This window comes from Heloderma suspectum, chromosome 2, assembly GCF_057233095.1.
Source record: "Heloderma suspectum isolate Gila_16-S chromosome 2, 16-S_ref, whole genome shotgun sequence".
NCBI classification, from domain to species: Eukaryota; Metazoa; Chordata; class Lepidosauria; order Squamata; family Helodermatidae; genus Heloderma; species Heloderma suspectum.
Window position 1 is genome coordinate 301,086,907 of NC_139459.1, and position 24,414 is coordinate 301,111,320.

Here is a 24,414-nt window from a genome sequence, read left to right on the forward strand (position 1 = left end):
GTAGTCCAGTGCATCTGGAAGGTGCCAGGTTGGGAGAGACTGTGTTAAAACTGCGTGACTCTCCATCAGTGGGTGACTCTTCCTGACGAGCCAATAGTGATAAGACTCTACAGTCATGTCAGTCTGTATCTAGGACCTTAAAGAGGGTCCATGCTGTTCTTTTTCTTAGGATGGAGATGGAAATCCTATTGATATCCAAGTGAAGAGCAAGCCAGATGGCATCTACACCTGCTCTTACGTTCCAGCCAAACCAATCAAGCACACCATTGCCGTCACTTGGGGAGGAGCTAATGTACCCAATAGCCCATACAGGGTAAGTATTAAAGTAGCTAAAAATAACAGCAGCTGTTTGTCCTCCAGGTGCAGCATGCCTTATGCAACCCTTGCTTATGTTAACTGCCATTTAGTAGTAGTGTTAATCTAAGCAAAAGCTGAATCCTGTCATTAGGGGTGTGGAATGAGGTTGGGATGAACGATTGTGTAATCAAAGGGCATCACCCTAAAAGTGCTTAATGCAGCCTTCCCCAATGTGGTACCCGCAAGATGTTTGGGATGACAGTTCCCAGAATTCGTGACAATTAGCCATGCTGAGTAGGGCTTATGGGAGCTGAAATCCAAATCATCTGAAGGGCATCAGGGTAGGGAAGGCTGGCTTAATGTGTTTAAATGAACTATCTCTTTCATCAAATCAACTTTTAAAATCACATGTGCCACCTAGATACAGATCGGACAAGGCAGTCATCCCCAGAAGGTGAAAGTTATTGGACCAGGGGTGGAGAGAACTGGTCTGAAAGCCAACGAACCTACTCACTTCACAGTAGACTGCACAGAGGCAGGAGAAGGTAAAAACAGGCTAGTGTAATTGCATGTTGATTTCCACACAAACCTATTAGAAAATTGAGCCCTATTTGTAGCGAAAAAGGGAATACTTGACTCCTGTGGAACTGTTCTTCTAGAAAGATGTGTGTTTACACGGAAGTGATTGATTGATAAAGCTATTATCTCTAAGTTTAAGCAGCAAGTAGTGGTATATCGGAGCAACTGTGAAGTCATTTCACGAACTGTTTCTTTTTCTTGCTAGGTGATGTGAGTGTGGGCATCAAATGTGATGCTCATGTAATAAGTGAAGAAGAGCAAGACATAGAGTTTGGGATCATACATAATGCCAATGATACGTTCACAGTGAAATACACACCCCCTGCTGCTGGGCGCTACACTGTCAAAGTGCTGTTTGCTGGAGAGGTATGTAGTTATGGGGGGAGGGGCTAGGGGTTACCCACACTGCAACCATATCAGTTGGCTGAAGCTTTTCTATGTGTTGAGATTATTGAATGACTTGCAGTGCAGTCCTGAAGGATGGTCTCTCTTTAGATGGAGGGCTCCAAGATCGGATCCCTCTGCCCATCCAGCGCTCTGCCAGCAAGAACCATTCAGGGTGGGAGGGATGACAGAGGCTTTTACAGACTTGCCATCCTCCTTTAAAAGTATCTTTAGCTAGACGAGCCTCTGAGTCCATCTAGCTTGCTTACATTCCTGGGGAATGGAGAGACTTTAGGATCCTGGTTTCCCGTCCTCCCTCTCCTCTCCATCCACCAGGATGCCCCTTTCCACCATCCCCATCCTCTTCCAATATTGCTGTTGCAGCTTGGGAAAGAGGAGCCACCATGGACCTTTCCACAGTAGCTAGGGAGAGGGAAGATTCACAGTTGAATCTGTCTACGAGCATGGAGGAGGAGATCTGGTGTATTCTTTGGCACCCCAGACACTTTCTACTGCAGTCACAGCACTCAGGGTGGCTTACAACACAAAATAATTACAAAATGTATCAAATCTGTAAATATAGATTGCAGCAGATAAAAGATTTCTTAAAAGTCAGTCCCTTCAGAAGTTTCTGAGCACCTTACAATTATCACTAAAATTGGAAGACTAAAGTGAAATATATTGTGCTAGTTCTTTAGAAATGAAACTTTGTATTTAATGCACTGATGTTACAATAAGGATAATGCATTCGTGCTCTCTAGCTTTGTAGTCAAGAACTGATTCCAAAGAAGAAATTTAAGAGATCTTTAAAAATTTAGCTTCAGGAAGGCTAAGGAAACCTCCAGATGCACAGACCAAGAAATGGGAATGCTCTTTTAACACAGATGCCAGAAAATGGTGCCAGATTCAAATCACCAGTTCTGATCCTCAGTTAAGGTGTATGACCACACTGTGGCATTTGCTTAGAGGGCCCTTTAAGTTTATGAAATGTTCCGTAAAGCATACATATTTAGGCTGACCTTGGTCTAAACAGGAGAAACAGTGCCATTTGAGCTTCTGGAAGAAATTTTATGATATAGTAGAGGATTAGTTTAATATTTGGGCCTCTTGAGTACCCAAACATGAAATGGATGACTTAACCCATAACACAGATTTTAAAAAAAAGAATGCTTCTGCTACAAATAGTTGACCTTATTTAGTATTCTTTGCTTTACTTTGAGGAGAAACTAACTTGGTAATCTGGTAGCAGTTCAGAGTTGCAAGGGACGACAATACATATAGAAAGGAGATATGTTTCTGCAATGCCTCATGAGCTAGTTCCTTTTGCTCTGCAGTAACCTTGCTGGGAAAACGACCTCTTGCATTAAACTTTTTTTTTTCCTCCTGAAGGAAATCCCTACCAGCCCTTTCAGAGTGAAAGTGGAACCCTCCCATGATGCAAGTAAGGTGAAAGCTGAAGGGCCTGGACTAAGTAAAACAGGTGAGATTTCTGCTAACTTGGTATGTGAAATTTAGGGGTTTTCTAACTGGCTCTCTGCTTGGCTCTGTTGTATTTATAACACAGTAAAGCTCTCTCAAGGGCAGATTAGTAAACTGATACTAGAAAAGTAAACCTGCGGCATGAAGGCTTAAGTTTGGTGTTTGCCTGGCTTCAGCATTCTGGCCGCAAAAGTATGATATGCCTTCCTCCTGAACAGGTCTAAGGAAGTAACTCCTTTTTCTACTTAGGTGTGGAGAATGGGAAGCCAACACACTTCACTGTCTTCACAAAAGGTGCTGGGAAAGCCCCTCTGGATGTCCATTTCAACGGACCAATGGCAGGAGATGCGGTGAAAGATTTGGACATCATTGACAATTACGATTATTCCCACACTGTAAGATACACTCCAGTACAGCAGGTAGGCTGTCCTCTAAAGGGTAGAATTTGATCTCTGCCCCCCTTAACCAGCAGCAAATTTAGAAATGTTTAATGTCTCCTGTTATGGTAAACAAAATGCTTCTGAATTCTGCAATAGGTTGCTAATACCTCCTTTGTTGAAAATGTTGTGTAGAGCAATCTACTCACACATGCAAATGGCCTGACTTGATCAGAAGGTTTTCAAGTTGCTTTGTACTCATTGTCTTATATTCTGAATTCTGACACTAATTAACAACGTCCTGGGAGTTTAAGGATGGTTGCTGATTGCTATTTGTTTCTTGTGAGTGATATAATGGTTGGCCCTCAGACGTCTCCTTCAAGCAGGAAGCAAAGCAAAACCAAAGATCAATGGGTCTTTCTGGATTAGATTCCAAACACCCCTGTGTAACTCTTCTAATCTTTAGAAGAGCTGGCACTGGCTTCTGTCCTATGGGACTGTGAGATTGATGTCTTTCTGTTGCCCTAAGCCCGGTGCATTTTCATGTTGGTATGATTCATTTGGGTGCCTTGCTCACCCCAACAACTTTGAGATGTCTGTCGTTCGGAATAATTGTGGATTCTGTGGGTGGCTTTGCTTTAGTTGGATCTTGGTAGCAGAAACCCTGTTGCCAGCGTTCTCTTTGGCATGGTGCTCATGGACACTGGCTGGTGTAAATGGAAATCGACTTTATGAATTCCAAAACAGTGGTGCTGTGTACTGTACTCCAGTAAACCTACAAGTTTGCAAATATGGGGTGCGTTTGAGGGATTATCTTCCAAAGTATGGCTGACTGTTGTCAGGTGTGTCCTTTGGAAGGCAAAGTGTTCCTGACTTGTTTACTGTTCAGAAAGTACTAACTTTTTCCTAAGCTGATCAAATCCAACATACACATTAATGGCAGCTAAGCCATTTTACACTTTACACAGAATGTGGTAGAACCGTGGATCGTACCCATTCAGGAGAAGGCTTATTTCTAAATGTATCCCCACATAAAAAGCCCCCTGTATGTTGTAAGCTAGCACATCTGGGAGAAGGCCACACTAGATCTTACTCTCTGATGTGCTAATTTATTGCATGCTGGGAATTTTGTGTACACGGGGAGCATAAAAAATACGACCCGTCCACAGGTTGAAGTGGTACAGTCCTGACGATTACCACCAGTTTGTGTGTAATATGTGGAATACTTGGCCCTTCAGCTCCCAGCTTAGACAAAGGAAGTGGAGACAAACTCAGGAAGCTGAATGATGGCGTTTCGCCAACGTTCTGTCAGGGTTTAAAAATATATAGTAGGTGGTGGCACTGTGAAGAAATGCTGCCTTGTTTGAAAAGTGCACCATATGTACATCCGTATTTTTGAAGCTAACCTGACAAGGGCTCTGAAGGGGGAGTGGAGAATGAGTAGGTTAAACTGAATAAGGGGTGGAGTAAGCAAACATTGCAGGCAGCTCTGCTCGGTTGGAACTATAAATACTGGAGTGACAAATGCTGGTTATCAAACATTAAACTAGTAGCCCTGTGAAAATGTAATTTTCATTCTAAAACGCTTATCCAAGGGATTATGTTCCAGAACCGCCACATGATACGCACCTTAGTCACAGGGAGTTAACATGTTTATGCTGTTTTGGCCCTTGCCCAAGTTGCTTAATTGAAAAATCTGAATTTCAAAGTATTCTTTCTATAGCCAGGCTCTGCTCCTTCAAATTTATTAGTGATCCACAGAAATGGAACAAAGGAAGGCCAAAGATTCTCGATGCATTAATCTTGTACCCATACTGGAACATTGTAGACAGCAGCATGGCAGTTTCTGGGCAGTTAACACTTCTCATGTCTTGGCACCTAATTAATCTGCTATACAGAAGCAAGTGAAAGTGAAGTTGCCCTTCTGTCTTGAGTGAGGATGATAGGTGCAGTTCATAGTGTAGCAGGCAAAATGACATGAATTGGAGCAGAACTAAGAAGAGAAGGAACAAACCTGGCCAGCTTTGGTGCTGTGGTGGAAATATCCTCATGGGTATAAAGCTTTGGATTTTGAACAGTGTTGGTCTGTCAGGTTTAAGCTACTTAAATTCTCAAGTAAATGGCATTTTTTGTACAAAGAGGTTCTATTAAAGATTCCAAACCATGAAGTTGCAATTCATTGCTTTAGTACTCTTCTTGCCCCTTCTATGTATTTATTTTAGACTCTAGAAATATGTAGTTACAAACATCTGAGTATACCTGTTCAGCATGCATTATAGAGGACCCCAACAGTATCTTCTGCACTTTTGAGGAAAGGTAAAGCAATACGTGCAATATAAACACTGAGCAAAACATGAGAATTAAGTTCAACATGTTGTTGCTGCAGCTAACTGCCTTACTACGTCGCAAGTGAAAATTACTGGGTCTTCAGCAGATTTTATTGAAGGCTGATTTGGATGCACACTGTCTGAAACACAATAGGCTAAGAATGACGAAAAAGTGAAGCTGAAGAAATATGGGCCCTTGCAGAAAGAGGGTGCAGACATTCACCTAAAACACACCAGAGAAACCTGGAGTACTAGCCAAGCCAAGTAGTATTTAGGATTTCAGTGCAGGGCTTCTAAAAGCTTTTATCAAGGCTGCATCTGCCCAAATCTGCTTCCTCTACTGAGCATTTAGTTACTTTTAACAGCTGTGTTCATATGTACTACCAAGCAATTTTGTGTAGAAATCTGGAGGTTTAGGTAAGCTTCTACCTGCCTGACTTCTGAAAACGTACATGATGACTTAAAAGGGATAGTTGAATGCCAACTATTATGGTTATTATGGTTGCATGGATGTCTCAAATGTTGAAATACGAAATGACTTTTTAAGATCTGTTCAACCTCTCTAGGGTAACATGAACATTCTGGTGAACTATGGTGGTGATCCCATCCCTAGAAGTCCTTTCACTGTAGGTGTTGCTGCTCCACTTGACCTCAGCAAAATTAAAATTAATGGCCTGGAAAACAGTAAGTAACTTAACTAATGTGAGCTGTACAGGATAGGTAAGAGAAGAGAAACTGAACACAACTGCAGAATAAACTGCTTCAAGGCAGAGGTCAAGATACCAATAGGCACCTGAATTTAGAGCCATAACTACTTTGTGTGTTTTGTAGCACTTCTGGACATGCTAAAATTGGAAGGTTTTGAGTGGGACATTGTATATATGTGCTTGCTGTTAAATTGCAATTGTCAGGTCTCTGCAAAGAGCAGCCTATTTAAGATAAGTACTTTCAGTGAAATCTCTGTACCCGTAGTAAAACAAGTTGTAGGCTTAAGAGTCAACTTTGGCCTAGTACTTCTCTTCTGATAAGCCCTTCTCAATACATCAAATGTGAGGGTAAGAATAAAATAATGTAAGGTGTGGAAGATTTCCTAGGTTCCACCCATTAACCATTGGGAGCTCAAAAGGGCATCATGGTTCTGAACCCTTGGTCAAAGCTGCCAATGTATTGCATTTGTTCTTGCTAGAATGATAAGAGTTGGATCCAAAGGGACACACTAGCATGGAAAGCACTTCTACCTGTGTGTGTTTCTACCACTTTCAATTGCAGTCTCCTGCATTGCATCTCATGCTGACCTGGCCTGCATAACCACAGCAGCTGAAACACACCACCATGCATGCAGCCAGATTTGCCCAATTAACCTCGCTGGCACGGCTTGTCGTGTTGTCCAAACCTGGGCAGCATGGCTTGTTTGAGGGGGCAGCAACCCTCAAATAACCCATGGCCTGTTGCTCAGTTACTTGAGGGTTGCTGCCCACCCCAAACAAGCCATGCTGCCTGGGTTGGAACTACATGGAAAGCTGTGCCACTGTGGGTAATTAGGCAAATCCAGCCAGCATGTGCCTGGCACATGCGGCAGTTGCAGCAAGCCACGGTAGCTTGTTTATCAGCCACCGGGATTGTGCAAACTGGGCCAGTGTGACTTTTCAGGGAGGGTTTTTATAAATTGTAACTATAAGGAATCTTGGTTTTGGATATGATATGTTGTGACCCACCTTGTGAGGTCTAGTCCTGAAAGGCAGCATGCAAGTACTGAAAGTAAATAAATGGGGAGGAGGGATGGGAAAGACAATTCCATGGGCAGAGTTCTGCTTGTGGTTTGGATCCAAGCCATGATCTTCAATCACAGTAACCACAAGGTGATACGCTAGGATTTATGCAGGATTTTAGGGCTTAGGTTAGAGACAATTAGCATTCCTAGGGCTGGGTTGATGGCTGACTGGAACCTAGAGTGTCCAAAGAATAGCATACTGGCTACTAAACTAGCTTCTCCATTCTACTATTTATGGTGGGACAATGTAAAATGAAAAAGAAGAGTATCTTTAAAATAGTTCTTACCCCAACTTCCTGACTTTGTGTGGCTACTTGAGCACTCTGTTGCCACTAACCCAGGGGTGGGCGAACTTGTGGCCCTCCAGACTTTTTAGCCTATAACTTCCATCATCCCTCACCTTTGGCTATACTGTTGCGAGTTGTAGGCCAAAACCTCTGGAGGGCCACAAATTGCCCACCCCGCACTAACATGACATGTGCTTTCCAAATCATACTTGAATGGTAATACTGGCACAGTGCAAAGTCTTTAATAATGTGTTTCAAATGAAGGTGTGCGGGTGAGCTTGGCACAAGTCTTCATGTTACCTCGTTTGAGTATTCCTCTGGGGCAGGCTTGCAAAATGGCATATGTAGACACATATCTAATCATACATTTTTTATATGCAAACATCTGATACAATTATCTCCCTCTATCTGTCTCCCTATTCCCCACACTGTATTTACCGCTGGTATGAATTCCAAGTATGATCTACAGTCCATGGAAATAGACCCATTTCAATATCTTCTCTTTACTTTCTAAAGGAGTCGAAGTAGGGAAGAATCAAGGATTTCTAATTGACACAAAAGGAGCTGGTGGACAGGGTAAACTCGATGTGTCTATCTTCAGCCCTACCAGGAAAGCTTTGCCGTGCTTAGTAGAACCAGTAGTAGGCAAAGAATGTAGTACTGCAAAGTATATTCCCAAGGAAGAAGGAGTTCATATGGTTGATGTAAATTACGATGGGAATCCAGTCCCAGGAAGCCCTTACACTGTGGAAGCCACTCTGCCACCAGATCCCTCCAAGGTAAGGGTCTTGCTAGTCCCTGTTTATATGGGTCAGTGAGGTTCTGATGCTTTGATTGCTATTTCCAGGGATTGCCTTTAGATATGAGATACAGAAAGTAAATAACCTTTTCTGGACAATTCCAGAGTTGTGCTAATGGAGAATTCTGTGATCCGGAGCATGAAGTGGCTTAAGTTGTTATAAGTTATAAGTTAATTCCTTGCTGAATGCTTCCTGGTCTGTCAGAGTGAGCAGACTGTTCTTATTGCAGTCCTGATACCTTAAGAATTCTGGATCAGCTGAATTGTCATATCAACCTCATCTGGGCCTATTTTGTCATGATCTAATAGTAGCTTGTGTGCTACTATTAATACACATTGAGCCTTATAATAACTGTATTGATTAAAAGGCTTGTTTCTTCTCTCATAGTTCCTGTTGAAGGAATGATGGGATTTTAAAAAAATAAATAAACAATATATAATACTTGACCGCTTTGTTTCCAGTGTGCTGATTTGTTCAGCCCCCTTGCTTTCAAAATCAATTAGACTAATGAGAATCAAGTTGATAAAGCGTGGCAATATGCTGATTTGGCCACCTATTAAGCAATAATGTCACTACCTTTTAAAAATAGAAAATAGCGCATTGAGCTTGAACTCTTGCTGACGTTTAGTAATATGTCTTCAAGCAGTGTAAGGATACATTTGTTTTCTTCCATCGAGTTTGAGACTGCAGGGCTAAGCTTAGAATCCTACAGCTGACTGAAATGGTGTATTGGATAAATACTTAATTCAGTGCTTTTTGCTAATCTTTTTAGGTAAAGGCCTATGGCCCAGGCCTTCAAGGAGGCCTTGTTGGAAAACCTGCAGAATTCACAATAGACACCAAAGGAGCTGGAACTGGGGGTCTTGGGTTGACAGTTGAAGGACCATGTGAAGCCAAAATAGAATGCTCTGATAATGGGGATGGAACATGCTCAGTCTCTTACCTGCCTACAAAACCAGGTGAATACCTTGTGAACATCCTATTTGAAGAGGTCCATATTCCTGGCTCTCCTTTCAAAGCAGACATTGAAATGCCATTTGATGCTTCAAAAGTCATTGCTACAGGTCCTGGACTTGAACGAGGTAAAGTAGGTGAAGCTGGATTGCTCAATGTGGATTGCTCAGAAGCTGGACCTGGGAAACTGGATATGGAAGTGGTGTCTGATTCCGGTTTGAAAGCAGACGTTGAGGTTCAGGATAACAAAGATGGGACCTATGCGGTTACATATGTGCCCCTTTCTGCCGGGATGTACACACTCAAGATGAAATATGGTGGAGATCCAGTGCCAAACTTCCCTGCACGGGTCAAAGTTGATCCAGCTGTGGACACAAGCAAAATTCAAGTGTTTGGGCCAGGAATTGAAGGGAAAGGTAAGTCTATTTTAATTTTCGTTTAGGTTCATGAGTGTGTTGCAAATGAACCTAACTTGTGCAGCCACATTATGGGAAGATGCAAAAGAACACGTGCTTAGATGTGCCTCTGGCAGTTCACATTACTTGTACTTCTCACAATACTGAATTGCATGGTTTACTTCCTTATTTGTATGGGGCTGCTAGTGACTCATGAGGCTAGGAAAGCCCCTTGATGACAGTGCCTGGGTGAGCACCTCTGAGGGAAGCTGTATGGGTGGGGGAAATTATGTGAGTGATGCTTGCATTGTACAATTTGGCTCTCTTTAGCACCGTTGTGTCTGAGTGGTTGAACCCATTTACACGTAAAGACATCTATATTCATGGGTGTCCAGTGCATAATTCTGTCCAAATGAAACTGTTTACCATCTTTACTTTGCAGATGTCTTCCGTGAAGCGACAGCTGATTTCACTGTAGATGCTAGGCCCTTGACCAAAACTGGTGGAGACCATATCAAAGCACAAATTGAAAATCCCTCTGGAGCTTCCACAGACTGCCTCATCAAAGACAATGCTGATGGGACATATGCAGTAGAGTTCACTCCTTATGAAAGAGGTAAATGGTGCTAGTTGCGATTGACTTTGGAAGAGGGGGTGAAGAAATAGATTTTACTGAGCAATACCATTCTGTACTTCACACGTGTATGGCCACATATGAGGCTTGCTTACTCTAGAAAAGATAAAACACCCTTGTATACTGAAGATATACCACCAGTGGTCTCCACTCCATTTGCAAAACAGCTGAAGATTTCCTATGATTTCCAAGATTCCCAGGACTTCAGTATTTTGAGGCAGAGAGAATGCTGTTTGTGCCTTGTAACCCTTGTTATGTAAAGCTTCACAGACCTCCAAATGAAAACTCATTTTCTGCTTGCAGGCCCTCATAGTGTTGAAGTCACCTATGATGATGTTCCTGTTCTAAACAGCCCTTTCAAAGTTGATGTCACGGAAGGGTGTCATCCTTCACGTGTGGTGGCCCAGGGAACTGGGCTACAGGAAGCCTTCACAAATAAACCGAACCCATTTACTGTTGTCACTCGGTAAGCATCGCGGACTGTATTCTGAAACGTTCATGTGGGAAACTAAGCTGTACTAGCTGATCATATGGGAAGCTAAGCCGTGTGTGTGTGTGTGTGTGTGCGCGTGTGTGTGTGCACATTTTTTAAAGCTGCAAGATTTGACTGTAGATGCATGAAGTGGAATCGTGGATGTGCTTGCCACTCCCTTCTTCCAAAGTAACTGCCTAATAGGGACATGCTATGGGCTACATTACAAATAACTCAAAGCAAGTCAGAGCTGCTTCTGGCAATGCCACAAGCTTAACAGTTGGCATGATCGCTGTTGCAATTCCTGACAAACCTGCCCACGCATCTTGAACTCGCTGCTTGATTCTTGATGACATTCCCCAGACCTTCTTTGCATGTGGTTCACATTTGTTGTTGTTGCTCAGTCGTGTGGTTCACATGCCTGCCAACTAATGTCCTCACCTCTGACTTCAGCATTCCCCAGGCTAAATCAGAGACTCAGTACTGAAGAAAACTTTAGTCAGCCATCACTAAGACCTACCTGTATGACAGGCTTGCTTCCCAAGTGCCTAATAGAGGTTGCCATTTGAGAGCAAGTAGCAGAGCACAACTAGTAAGCAGTCATACAATGCAGTAGTAGCCTAGCAAAGTAGGCTTAAAAGTAAAATGTTGTCACTAACATAAGCGTGCTAACTCCTTTTTTTATGTTCACAGAGGGGCTGGAATTGGTGGCCTTGGAATAACTGTTGAAGGGCCTTCAGAATCCAAGATAAGCTGTAAAGATAACAAGGATGGAAGCTGTAGTGCAGAATATATCCCTTATGTTCCAGGAGACTATGATGTCAACATAACTTATGGGGGTGAACACATCCCTGGTAAGGCTGCTTGCATCATGAAAGTCAAAGGCTTTGAACTGACCACCTGGTTGGAAAATATACTGAATGCTACTGAGCTGGCACAATCTTTTGTGGCATTTTGGTTGGTCCTGATAAAAGTATTGCGTAACTGTGGATTTTGATTCTCTCTCCCCACCCTGGATTTTGGATGTTTTACTCATCGACCACCGTTACTACCTTTTGAGGTTTTTTACTGAATGGTGATAATGGAAGTTGTATCTAAACATACACGCCACCTGGGGAAGTTAAAGCAGAGTGTCTTTGCAAGAACATTCCCAGTAGCAATACGGTTCTCTAAGCAAAAAACATAGATCTTTAGGAATACTAGGCAAATACTCTTATTGGCCTATAATGCAATGGTGATGTATTTGTAGCTGCTTTTTGACAGTTAAATGTGCATAAAGATCTTGTGTTCGGTGCTACTACATCTGTTTTCCCTTGAACCAATTTTTACAGTGTTCTAACTTTCACGGTGAATGCTTCTCCCCCACGCCCCAACTTAGGGAATCAAGACCACCTTCTGAATTACTCTATTTCAGTGTAAATATTACCATCAACAGGAGTTTATTTACACATTAACTTAATAGAAGTGCAGAGGGGTTCACTATGGTGTAATGGGATGCTATGCTGCTGTTTGGCTTTTCAGCCAAAGATTGGCTCGTAAAGGACCTAAAAAATTAAAAAAAAAATATAGCAATTAAAACACATACAACAAAAATGCAGCTAGCAGCCTGAAGCCAAAAAATTGACTACCTCAGCTTGAACTAGTGTGGCGTTCTACCTCCATCTATCCCACTGCCTGCTTCTTGTCCCTCATTGCCTTATTTGGATTTCAGGGCCCCAATACTGGGGTGAGGAAAGGAACCACAACTGGCCGAACTCCTTTGCTGTGCCACTCTTAAGGGCATTGTACAGTGGCCTTGTTAAGGTCTAGATTGAGGAATCCTAGTTCCCTTTTGATACTTGGCCTACAGCTCCCAGCACTCTGGACTGCCCTTGTTCCTTCCAGTATTGCACAACTTTTCTATCCTTAAACCCTGTTTGGGTTTTTTTCCACAGCTTCCTTCCTTCACTGCCTCCATGACTAGCCTGTCAACATCCATCTCGGGTCCTTGCTTTTTAGTCTACTGCCTAATTCATCTCACCTGAGCCACCTTATCTCTTGGCCAGATTCTGTAGCTTTCCTGTTGTTCCCCTCCCTGATTTTGAGGTTTCTTCAGTGTCTTCCTCTTAGCCTCAGTTTCCTGTTTCTGCCCTCTCCTTCAAACATCCTTTATTTATCCTTCCTGTTTCTCTGCAGTGGTTCAGCCATCTTGACTCACAGTGACTCACATCACTTCAGCTTCCATACTTCCTGGGACTTCTTTCAGTCATCAGCCTATCCCACAAACTTGCTCCTGTCCCTAGGGCCTGTGTGAAGTTTTAATTTCAGCCTCACTGACAACTTCCCTTCTCTCACAGAAACCATTCCGCAAACATTCTGACAGTTTTTGTTCCTGAAAATTCTGTCTGTTTAGGGAACGTTCAGCCAATTTGTGTCAGGCTTCGCTGCCACAAGCACAATACAGATAAAATCTATTGACATTGAAACAAATACAAAATAAAGGTGGGCAACGTAAATTGGATTACAGTTGGGGTCAAGGGTGCCATGTGAAGAGCTGTGTTGCTGAGAGGGTGGCTGCTGTCTGATCTTTGTAGTGCTTCAGCAGGTATACTGTTGGCTAAGACCTGCTTCTGCTTTATTGGCAGGAAGTCCATTTAAGGTTCCTGTAAAAGATGTTGTTGACCCCTACAAGGTGAAAGTTGCAGGACCAGGCCTAGGAACAGCAGTACGTGCCAAAATTCCCCAGGTCTTTACTGTGGATACCAGTAAGGCTGGAGTAGCACCTCTTGAAGTTATGGTGACAGGACCCAGAGGTAATGTGTTCCACTCCCTTAACTTGATATTGAAATTTCTTTTACATGAGGGTTGATAGTGTTGTGTACAGACATGAATGAGAACTCCCGATCAGCTGCACCACTTACAATTAATTTAGATGAGCAGTGCATGCCAAGTGATAAGTAAGCAGCATTGTGTACAGTCTCAGAAGTGCCAATTTCTTCTGGGTAGCATTGCTGTAGATATTACTTTGTCGTGTTATAGAAAGTTGGGGCTGCAGCAAACAAGAGCTGAGGTGGTTAATCTCTTTGGCAGCAATTCATTGAGCAGCACTGTCACATGGGAATAGATCAGTGCCTGACTACCTTTGGCTGAAGTGCAGAACCTCAGGCTGGGGGCCAAATCCAGCCCTCTAGAGGTCCTAATCTGGGCTTCTGGGGTTTCCCAGAAAGCCGGTCCCTTTTCCCCTGGCTCTACTTCCCCCAGCCACCTATCATTTGATGGATCCCAGCTTTTGTGTGTGTCCGTCCCCCTCGCCCCCGACATGGTTGAAATGCTTCTCCTAAGGCTTAGTTACTGCCAGTAAGAGCTTTAAGCTACAACTTGCTGGCATTTTGGCCCCACCCCTTTTGCCTTCAGCCCCGACCACCACTGGAATGTCATCCCTGAGAGTCTCAAAAATGGATTTTGGCCCTTGATTCCCCACCCCTGATGCAGAAAAACAGAAGGAATGAAGGAGATAGAGATGAAGACCTGAGACCAAAGGTGGGTGAGGACTAGGAAAGTAAGGTTTGGAGAGGAAAGAGTCTAGGAGGAAGGGTGGGAGGGGAAGAGAAGGCCAAAGGGCTTTCAGTACTATCAGATAGTACCGCATGCCAGTTAAAACTACTACTGTCAGATATAGAAATCAAATACATTTAATGTCAAACTTCAGTACCAGATATTTGAATATCTGGCAGATACTTAAAATCAGACTTCAAATATGAAGTTTGAGGAGAACTACTTAGAGTGAATGCATTTCATGTCTGCTGTTGGCAGATCTAATTTAGGTTCATATGTATAAGTATTTCTTCACAAAGACTTTTGAAATAACTCCCCAGGGGTTGAGGAAGGCAATGGTGATTGGAATTACAATGAACCTGCCCTAACTGGGACGCATTTGTGTGGCTTTTGTTTTCATAGGCACTTGGCCTTTTTGTAATTAGTTTTAAGTCAAACAAGGGACAACTCTTAGAGCTCTGACTTCTGGATTAAGTTAATAGTTTTTTAATTCTAGCTGATGAGCCGGATTCCCAGTCATGGCGCAGTCCACTGAAAGCCATTTCAGAGTTCTTTAAAGGTGACCCACAGGGTGAATCTAATGAGACAGGTTTGAACTTTCACTAACTAATTTCTTGTGCCTTCAACAAATCCTCTAAACTCTGTAGCTGTATATTGCTGCTGTGAACTTGCTTAATTAAATTTCTCTGCTCAGCTGCTGCACTACCAATTTCTCACTGAAATATCTTTTTATTAAAACGTTCCTTATTTGATTTATATGATCTAAATTGTGACTTCAGGCATGTCTAATCACACCTTCATGTTTGTAACTAATCCTGTGGAATGGCTGCGTGTACAAATCCACACATTCTGATTTCCAGGACAGGCCTGAATAGTTCATATCTTGAACTGGCAGATCATATAACACTTATTTGGCAGTGCCAAATTTATTGAGCTCTCTAAACTTCTCAATGGCACACTGAATAAAACCACTAACTGTTCTACACTAACAAACCACAGTACTAAATTGGATAGTGAGCTTAATCAGTAGTAGTGTAAAACAAAAATTTTCCTTCCTGTTTCTGGAAGCTTATATTTTAAGTATGCCCGATAACTGACCTAGGCAGCTGTCTAATTTTGGAACAATAAATTGTTCTAACCCCTCTTTGATAGGGGGCTCTTAGCTTACAGCTGTTGGAGTTGAGCCAGCTGAGGAACTGCTAGTGATTTCACCTCTTTCTAATTGGTGAGGTCACAGACTGGGAATGATAGGGATAAATGGGCTTATCTGAGCAGGCCACAAAGCAGATGTCTGTGCAGATTTCTTGCAAAGCTTTAAATCGGTGTTGTGTGTTTATTCTCGAAGTGACACAATTGCTCGTACAAAACTGAAGCCTCAATGCAGCTGAATCAATGTGGTCTCTTTCTCTGCTTAGGCTTGGCAGAACCTGTTAACGTAGTTGACAATGGTGATGGCACTCATACAATAGCATACACACCTACGCAAGAGGGTCCCTACACAATTGGGGTAAAATATGCAGATGAAGAGATTCCTAGAAGGTAAGGGTGAGGGAAGAAAATAAAGCCATTGGATTGTGCTTAAATGGTGCTGTTAGGTGGCCTCCATGTTCAGGGTGGGTGGTACATCTTTGGTACATAGTCTTAGCTTTGGCACCTAATTCTGGCAAGGAACTTTGAAGTAATGGCTTAATTGCAAGGGTGTAGTTCCTCCTGGTGGTTGTAGGAGAGAACTTACGAAGTGGTGTGCATTTCCTTGAACTGTAGAATCTGGCACACACTCTGTAACTCAGGGGTGGACAGGCTTGTGGGTCTCCTTTGTTTTTTACTAGAACTCCAAGATCAAGCATCCAGACCCAGGTACAAAATACGTACACTTAAAGCTAAAGAACAGGATGGCTCTGAGCACATTCTGAGCCTAAGAATTCGTTTTCAGTAATAGAACTGAACTGAGCTCACATACAGACAGCCACTCCTGGTTACCCCAAGCTATCCATTTCAGCAGTCTAATTTAGGTGGGAAGTCATTTCATTGCTACTGTTAAACAACTGGGATTTGCCGATCGACTGCAAATTATTCAGGTCTAAAAGATCCTGATCCACCTTCTGCCCAGCACTGCTGTAACTTGCCTAGTGTTTGCTTCTGCCATGCAGAAATGGAAGACCAACCCTTGCTTATTCTACCCCTTCCTCCAAATGCGGTTAGCTTGTGCATTTAATAGTTTTGTTATGAGTATTTAGTACCCTACTGTTCAATCTAAGATTGAGTGGCTAATCGATGAAAAGCCAGTATTTGACCTAGGATTGTAAGCATGTGCCTTTGCTTAATCTTTAGAAGCTATTTTGTTTTCATGCCAGTTGCTAGTATGATACTTACTACATAAACATTAATGGTTTTCAATGCTGAAAAATATCACTTCCTTCTTTTAATAGCCCGTTCAAAGTAAAGGTGCTTCCAACGTATGATGCCAGTAAAGTGACGGCTAGTGGGCCTGGCCTTAGCTCCCATGGGATTCCAGCCAGCATGCCTGCTGAATTTGTTGTTGATGTTAAAGATGCAGGCCAAGGACTTCTCTCAGTACACGTAACTGTAAGATAATCTCATCTCTTGGCATTTTATTCAAATGCAGACACTCTTTCAACAGACTACCTCAGTTTTCACATGCTGATCTTGAAATATCGGGGGTATTTACAAGTAGGTATTGAAGTATTACAAGTAGGCAGTGTTAGGACATTGCCTGCTGATACATTCTAGTAGAACATCAATAATGGTTAAAATGTATCCATTAAATAGTTGGCACAGAACAGGCTTCCATAGAATAGTGCCATTAAGCTTCCCTTAAAAATATGACTCATTCATTGCAAACATTTAGCAGGCCCCTGTGTTCTAGGTCTGAATTGTTCAGGCAGAACTTCTGGATCCTATTAGAGGATGTTCTGGACATAGTACATGATAAAGTGCTTTTTAATGTGAATGATTCCTGGCCTTTTCAAATTCTCTAAACTAGGCTAGTCTGTAGTTTTCACCATGGATAAACAAAGACAAGGATTGGAGAAAGCCAATACATGCTTTGGAGTTAATCATTGCTGTTCTGGGCTCTGTTTCAGAGCAGCTTTGTTAGAAGCTTTTTCAAATATTTTATTTATTTAAAACATTTATATCCTGCCCTATATCATTAAGATCTTAGGCATTGGTTTAGAGACATATTAATTAACTAATTTGCAGTTAAGGCAAACAAGTTTGACTTACATCTAAATACATTTTTGGCAGAATAATGGGCACAATCTTACTGAGATATATGGTTGTCTTCAGCCTCCTCTGAAGTTGGAGGCAACCACCTATCGAATGCAGGGCAGCTGAAGCATGGAGGAGAGGATTCCCTCCATGCTCCAGCTGCCCTGTAGTTTTCCTTCGGGTGTCTAAGCACAGCTTCAGGGAGGGGAACGGCGCTGGAGACCGCATTGGAAGCTGTCTAAAATAGCTTCCACTGTCTCCTCCCCGCCCCTGGGAATGCCCCCTTTTCGTCCTATCCGTGCTCCATGTTACGAGCTTGGACAGGCATGGAGGGGCAGCCACCGTGGTTCTCTCTGCCCTGGCTATGAGGGAGCTGGGGCGGGGAGTGAGGTTTCCCGACTCTGAGCATGTAGTATTGTCTATGAGCTTGGAGCCAGGAAACTGAAAAATCCTATTTCCGCCATAGGAGTGCTCTCCCCATGAATAATGGATGAAAAATCCCTTAGTGAAAAATTTAATGCAAGCTTAAAACTGCAGGAGAACCTTGAGAAAACCAGCCTACTTTACCAAAGGTGTGTTGCAGCTATTCTTGGTTAAAAATTGGAGAGATGCCACATGTAAAAATTGTCCAGTGATTGTAGGATATGCTTTATTGTTTTCTCACTAGGGCATTCTTAAACAGAGGCCTAAGCTTATACTTCAGGTGGATTTGACAATTCAAAGAAGCAATAAGTTAATATAAATGACTGTTGGTGTATATGGTGTACAATGGAAGGTGTATGTTACATGCATGATGCATGAGCCCCTTAGACGCATTCTGTGGGCATCCAAAGCCCTTGATGTATCATGTTTCTTATAGGACCCAGAGCATGTTCATGTTTACTTCCAAAAGCCTCCAAGGACCCAGAGCATGTTCATGTTTACTTCCAAGGAATTTCTGTTCATGGTGGTAGCAACTACTGATATTTCTATGATATAACTGCCAGCCTTAAATTGCTCTTTAGTTACTTAAATACAGGATCCACCCTTTAGAATAAAAGGAGCATGTTAACAGAAACTGTGTCAAGCTAAGCACACAAGCATGTCTGAAATGTTGCTGTTTTCGCATATCTGATATCTAGGGATATTGGAGAAATCCACAGCAGATTCAAATGAGTTCAGACTTCTATGAATCCAATCTGTGAATTCTGCAGTGGACTGGCTTTTTCCAAGTCACGGGGATTCCATTGACTTTCAGACCAGTATTTTACCGGGGGGGGGGGGTGTTACGCAAATGTGCACTTGAAAACAAACAAAATTCTCATACAAAAACGTTGTTTCCGTCCGTGATCAGATGACGGAATGGAAGATGCCTGACAATTTGCAAAACAAAATCTGTACATCCCTACTCATTTGTACACCCTGCCTCTTGCGTATGATTTGGGTTGGTTGTTTAACTGTGGCTTCACTTCTGACATTCAGGACCAAGAAGGCAAACCAAAGAGGGCAGGTATCCATGACAACAATGATGGCACTTATGCAGTAACTTACATCCCTGACAAGACTGGTCGCTATTCTGTTGGTGTTAAATATGGTGGGGATGATATACCCCTTTCTCCATATCGAATCCGTGTATCACCAGCAGGAGATGCTAGCAAGTGTCTAGCAACAGGTAAATTACTATTTTCTGACTTCCTTGTAAGTACTCTAGCAAAGGGTCTATATCTATACACACTTCTATACACAAATCTATACACACTTGCTAGAAACATTACCTGGATGTATTGAACTGGTCTAAGATAACCTTAGTACTGTACCTGCCTTCGGTGATCAGCACAGATACTTGAACTAAAACTTTTTAATCTGTATTTGTCTCTATATTTTTCAAGTACATATTTTTTTTAAATCACTTATAACGGTTCAGTGCACAGTAATCAAGACAAAGCCATATTGTATCAATTTGGGTAGTATCCAATGTTAGTCCTAGTTAGAGTAGACCCACTGATATGAATGGGACTTGTTAGTCGTGACTAATTTAATTCTCTAAGTTGGACTAACATTGGATACTACCCAAATTGATTCAGTATGGTTTAAGATAAAGAGTCTAGTGGGCAGAGTAGTGGAATACTTGAGGGGGATTATGCCCAAGCTGGGTAATTGAGTTACTCCTTCAGTCACAACTGCCAACTTCCTCAAGCATTGAAGCTTAATTCAAGAATAAGTTGGGCAAAAAGCTGCTGGCTTCTTGAGTGCAGAGTGGGACCTGTGACCAGAAGTCAGTCTTGTGTCCCTAATATGCGTACTCACATGTTGCAGTAAGCTTTAAATCCTGTCTTGATAAGCCAGAATATGCACTAACAGCATGGACTTGCACAGGTCCCTTTTCTGCTGCTTCGTTCCTCCATATGAGCAGCCAAACAAGTGAGGACAAGTTCATGATTCATCTGAACCATGAACTGTGCTTAAGTGCTTCTAAACAAGCCAGGATCAAAGTTGGATTACAAATCCTGGCTTGTTTGGAAGCACTTAACAATAGTCCCCAGGTCAGATGTAGCGGCAAGTTATGTTTAAGTACTGAATCCTGGCTAGCTAGCACTTGTGTAAAGGGAGGAGCAAAGCCAGGTGCACGCCACTTGTGCATACGCTGGCTTATTAAGCCATGATACTTGGTTTAGCATGACATGCAGACCGCACCAGAGTCTAAGTGCTGGTACCTGTCTTGCAGCAAGGTATTTTACATATCTGAGCCCAGAAGTCACTCCTGTAATAGTTATAGCCTGAATCTGGTACAGGAACTAGGGATGTTGATAGAGAAAAACATAGAAACATTAGCATTGAGCAGGAGGGGATTTTAATTCTCATCCTTTTAATGCAAGGTTTGCATTGAATTTACGTCTGTATTTTTCTTGACCAACAATGGCCCGTTTTCGGTGGTGAGTGTATGACAAATCATCTGGTGGTTTCAATGCATTAAGATGAGATGGCATAGGGAGTTCAAGGGGAAGAGCAACTGCTATAGTGGTTGTGCTGCAACACCCACTCTTTCCCCTGAAGCCTCCTATATGGAAGCTGGCCCAGGGATGTATGGATGTGGCTCTGCATCATCCATGCAGATAGCTAAATCCTGCAGGCTAGAAGAAGGTTGACCTAGACTACTACTGCAGTTTATGCACACTGCAGTTTTGTCCTTACCAAAGAACGTACTGCGATGCCCTTATAAACCTTCATTTATAAAGCATTGTAAAGAAAAACTAGTGAAGCTACCTTGCTTCAGAACAGGGGTTGGCAGCTTGTGGCCCTTCAGATGTTCTGACCTACAACTCCCACAATACCTCCTCATTGGCTATGCCTGCTAGCATTACTGAGGGGTATAGGCCAAAACATCTAGAGGGCTACAAATTGCCAACCCCTCCTTTAGAATGTGTAGACCTAGAAACATTGGAGGTGTTCGAAGATGTCATCTGTAGGGGTCTTAACAAAATTGGAGTGCCATTTAAATGAGAAACAGATCTTGATTGCAGTTGAATTTCTCCCTAGCTCTTCTGCCTTCACATGTGGCAAGCAGACACTTGAGTGATGGCTTGGGTGAGGATTTGGTGTAGGCTTGCCTGTTTACAAAGGCTTCATGGCAATATCTTTGCCTCTGGGGGGGGGGGGGTTGGCTAAGCTTGCTGTGTTTGTAATGATGCAGATGTCCAAGAGGAAACTGCAAGCTACTTCCTTGGCAGAGGATATGAAAAGCTGCTGTAACACTCATGCCGATTACCTTCCAGGTCCTGGCATTGCAGCCACAGTGAAGACTGGAGAGGAAGTTGGCTTTGTAGTAGATGCTAAATCTGCCGGCAAGGGTAAAGTGACATGTACCGTCCTGACACCAGACGGTACAGAAGCCGAAGCAGAGGTTATTGAAAATGAAGATGGAACATATGACATTTATTACACAGCAGCTAAACCAGGAACCTATGTCATTTATGTTCGCTTTGGTGGAGTGGATATTCCGAACAGCCCCTTCACAGTCATAGTAAGAGGACTGACCGCTTAATTTTGAAACTGTTTGAGTGTTCATGAGTCTGTCTGTCTGTCTGTCTGTCTCTCTCTCTCTCTCTCTCTCTCTCTCTCAGCAGACTAGGCAGGATAGCTTTAATAAGTAACCTGCAGTTTGACACTTGCTCACAATAGCTTGCTCTCCAAATTAGTATTAGAAATGTGCTAAATGTTTTAGACAAGTTCATTCTTGTGGCAAAAGTGATGATTTTTGTGGGTGTGCATGCAAGAAATACTACATCCCAAACCTTATTGCTGAGCACTCAACTTTTTTGCACCTGTTCATAGCCATTGTTCCCTTAATCTGCTGTTTTGCCACTCTCCCCCTTATTTAGGGCTCCTCCCTTCCTCCACCATGATCCTAGCCAGTTAGGAATTGTGTAGTCATTAAGAAATGAATATGAGGTCAACACAACACTTTATAGCCAGTTGGGTTTGGCTGTGTGCCAATGACAGTGGGGGCAATACATCTCATGGTGTCATGGGACTGCCTGTCTCAGTATGAACCTGCCTAGGTATTAAGATCAGCAAGAGAGGCCCTTTTGAGGACACCATTACCAGCAGATGCCTGTTTATCAGGCATGTGTGAAAGGGCTTTCTCCTATGTTGCCCCCCAAACTATGGAATGAGCTCCCTCAGGAACTACTCTTGGCCTTCAGAAAGCGTGTGAAGATGCAACTTTTTAATTTAGCCTTTTAAAATATGTACTTTTAATGTGTGGGGATTTTTGTACTGCTTTTTACTGTTTTTAATGTCCTTGTTTTTATTGTGTTAAGGTTGTATTGTTTGAAATTGCCTTGATGTCTTTTTAGCAGATAAGGTGGCATATAAATGTTAATAATAAATAAAATAAAGCTGAATAAGAGTAAGGGTAGTGCTTGGTTGGGATCAGGCATGGGAAAATGAGGCCAAATTAAAGGTAATATGGCCTGAATAGGCAAACGTTTACTTCATTACAGTGATCCCCCACATCAATTCAGTGCTAAGACATTTACAATCCCTCCTCCACCCCTTGTTTCTGGCTCAGGTTAAGCTGTTACAGAACACCTTCAGTACTGGTTGATAACTAGTTCTGCTGGAGGTGCTTTGAAGGACCACACTACCAAACAGGAACCAAACTGCCAGGTCTCCCTCTGGCCCCCTTGACAGATTTTTCAGGCCAAACACTACTTCCAGCTCTCCTCCAACTTGAGTGAAGGCAGGCAATTTGGAAGAGAAATCCTTTAGATAACATTCATGATCCTATACAGCTAGGAAAGTTGTTAGAAAGTATGATTAGATGTATGATGCTGCTGTCTCTACTCAACTGCAAGAACCACAGCTCTACAACAGGTCATCTAACTGATGATGACCCAGAGCCAAATTGGGCTTCTGGAAGGGAATTGTTTGGTTCCTCCATTGCCAAATAGATGAGAGGAAAAGCAACTGTGGTGGACAGCAGTAGGGATGTATGAGAATTTCATCTGTGCTCGCAAAACATGCAAGTACACCCTATTCAAAGGTCTGAACGTGAACATGTGTCCACTGAAAATATTCGTAAATTGTCGAGCACGTGCTTACGTCAACTTGTTTGTGATTCCCAGTTTGATTTGCACAAATTTCCTACATGGACCAAATCAGCCCTGCTTTAGTCTGTGGAGGAAAACAGTGTGAATTTGGGGAGATCTGCACCAATCTCCCATTCAATCGCTGCTCAATTTGTGCAAGTTTTCCATTCGCATAGAACGAGCAGCGATCGCAAACGCGAACAGGAATTGGGCACGAGACGAGCAGCGAGACCATGTTTGGTGAATCCTGGCCATCTCAAACATCGCTTGTTCGCCCCTCCCTAGGCAGCAGTGATGGGCCTCACTGTCAGACTACTGTGATGGGACCCAAAACTTTTCCAAAAGTGTTTTTTGGCCAGTAGTGACCAAAACACCAAACCTGGCCACTCAACAGTGGTGCAGTCTGCCTCCCATCACTCCCTTCAGTACTGGCCACCGCTTACCCTCTCCTTCTTCAAGGAGTTGGTGGGGTTATGGAAGAGGGCAGCTGGGAGGGAGTGTGCAAAACTAGAGACTATCACAAAGGCTCTGGGGCACATTCTTGCTTCATGTGGGGCAGCTGGCTTGCTTGGAAGTGCCATGTAACTCTTGCATGCTACTTTTGGCCTATGATGCCACTGCCCTGCACTGTGTGTGCCTCTGTGTCTTGTGTGTATATTTGCATATTAAGTTGTGATATTTTTATACGCTGTATGAAAGAAGAGGCTTAAAAAAACTATACCTTGCCTTTTGCCACTAACCAGGCTACAGATGCAGATGAAGTTGCAGTATTGTCTCAGGAGCCACTAAATGCAGCCTGTCCCCCTGGATTCCAGCCCTGGGTACACAGTTTTTTACGCTTTTTTCCATGCTCCATTCAAGAAATGACAGCCTGTCTCTTGGGATTGCTTAAGCTTGCTTTCATGTTATATCTTAGTGGTGGCCAAAATGCTACTTCGGGAGAACTTGGATTTGATTCAAAAACTTCCTTCATTGCTGTGCTAATGACTTTTTGAACAACTTTTTAACATGACAATCATTTCAACTATGGTTTCCTTCAGAAACTCCATATCAATTTCCTTCTTGCCATAAGATGACAAATGGCATTTTCTGGAGTACTGTTGCAAGTTTACATTTGCTGACCACATTACTCTGGCTTTATGTTCTGGTGTCACTTCTGCTTTAAAAATAACTTTCTTCCAGACCATGGTCAACTTCAGTTCTTTCAGATGGAGTTCTCCTGTGCCTTGTACGTGCCAAATGTCTTGCATTTTCACTGTTCCATTTGTATGTCTAAAACATTCTCTTTTGAATATGTTTCACGTTAAAGTATGAATGGGAGCA

General features: G+C 42.7%; 1 protein-coding gene across 2 annotated transcripts in view; it reads left to right on the forward strand.

Annotated features, from left to right (window-relative positions):
• FLNB (filamin B) overlaps positions 1 to 24,414 on the forward strand; it is a 156,405-nt gene that overhangs the window by 112,717 nt on the left and 19,274 nt on the right. For both annotated transcript variants that reach the window (XM_084840073.1, XM_084840072.1), the window contains 18 exons: positions 170 to 313; positions 719 to 842; positions 1,082 to 1,242; positions 2,650 to 2,740; positions 2,989 to 3,158; positions 6,010 to 6,127; positions 8,018 to 8,280; positions 9,074 to 9,671; positions 10,093 to 10,266; positions 10,588 to 10,750; positions 11,450 to 11,610; positions 13,381 to 13,548; positions 14,787 to 14,879; positions 15,706 to 15,829; positions 16,720 to 16,876; positions 18,983 to 19,172; positions 21,274 to 21,521; positions 23,835 to 23,912. In XM_084840073.1, coding sequence (XP_084696199.1) covers positions 170 to 313; positions 719 to 842; positions 1,082 to 1,242; positions 2,650 to 2,740; positions 2,989 to 3,158; positions 6,010 to 6,127; positions 8,018 to 8,280; positions 9,074 to 9,671; positions 10,093 to 10,266; positions 10,588 to 10,750; positions 11,450 to 11,610; positions 13,381 to 13,548; positions 14,787 to 14,879; positions 15,706 to 15,829; positions 16,720 to 16,876; positions 18,983 to 19,172; positions 21,274 to 21,521; positions 23,835 to 23,912 — 3,225 coding nt within the window. The remainder of the gene's footprint in view (positions 1 to 169; positions 314 to 718; positions 843 to 1,081; positions 1,243 to 2,649; positions 2,741 to 2,988; positions 3,159 to 6,009; positions 6,128 to 8,017; positions 8,281 to 9,073; positions 9,672 to 10,092; positions 10,267 to 10,587; positions 10,751 to 11,449; positions 11,611 to 13,380; positions 13,549 to 14,786; positions 14,880 to 15,705; positions 15,830 to 16,719; positions 16,877 to 18,982; positions 19,173 to 21,273; positions 21,522 to 23,834; positions 23,913 to 24,414) is intronic.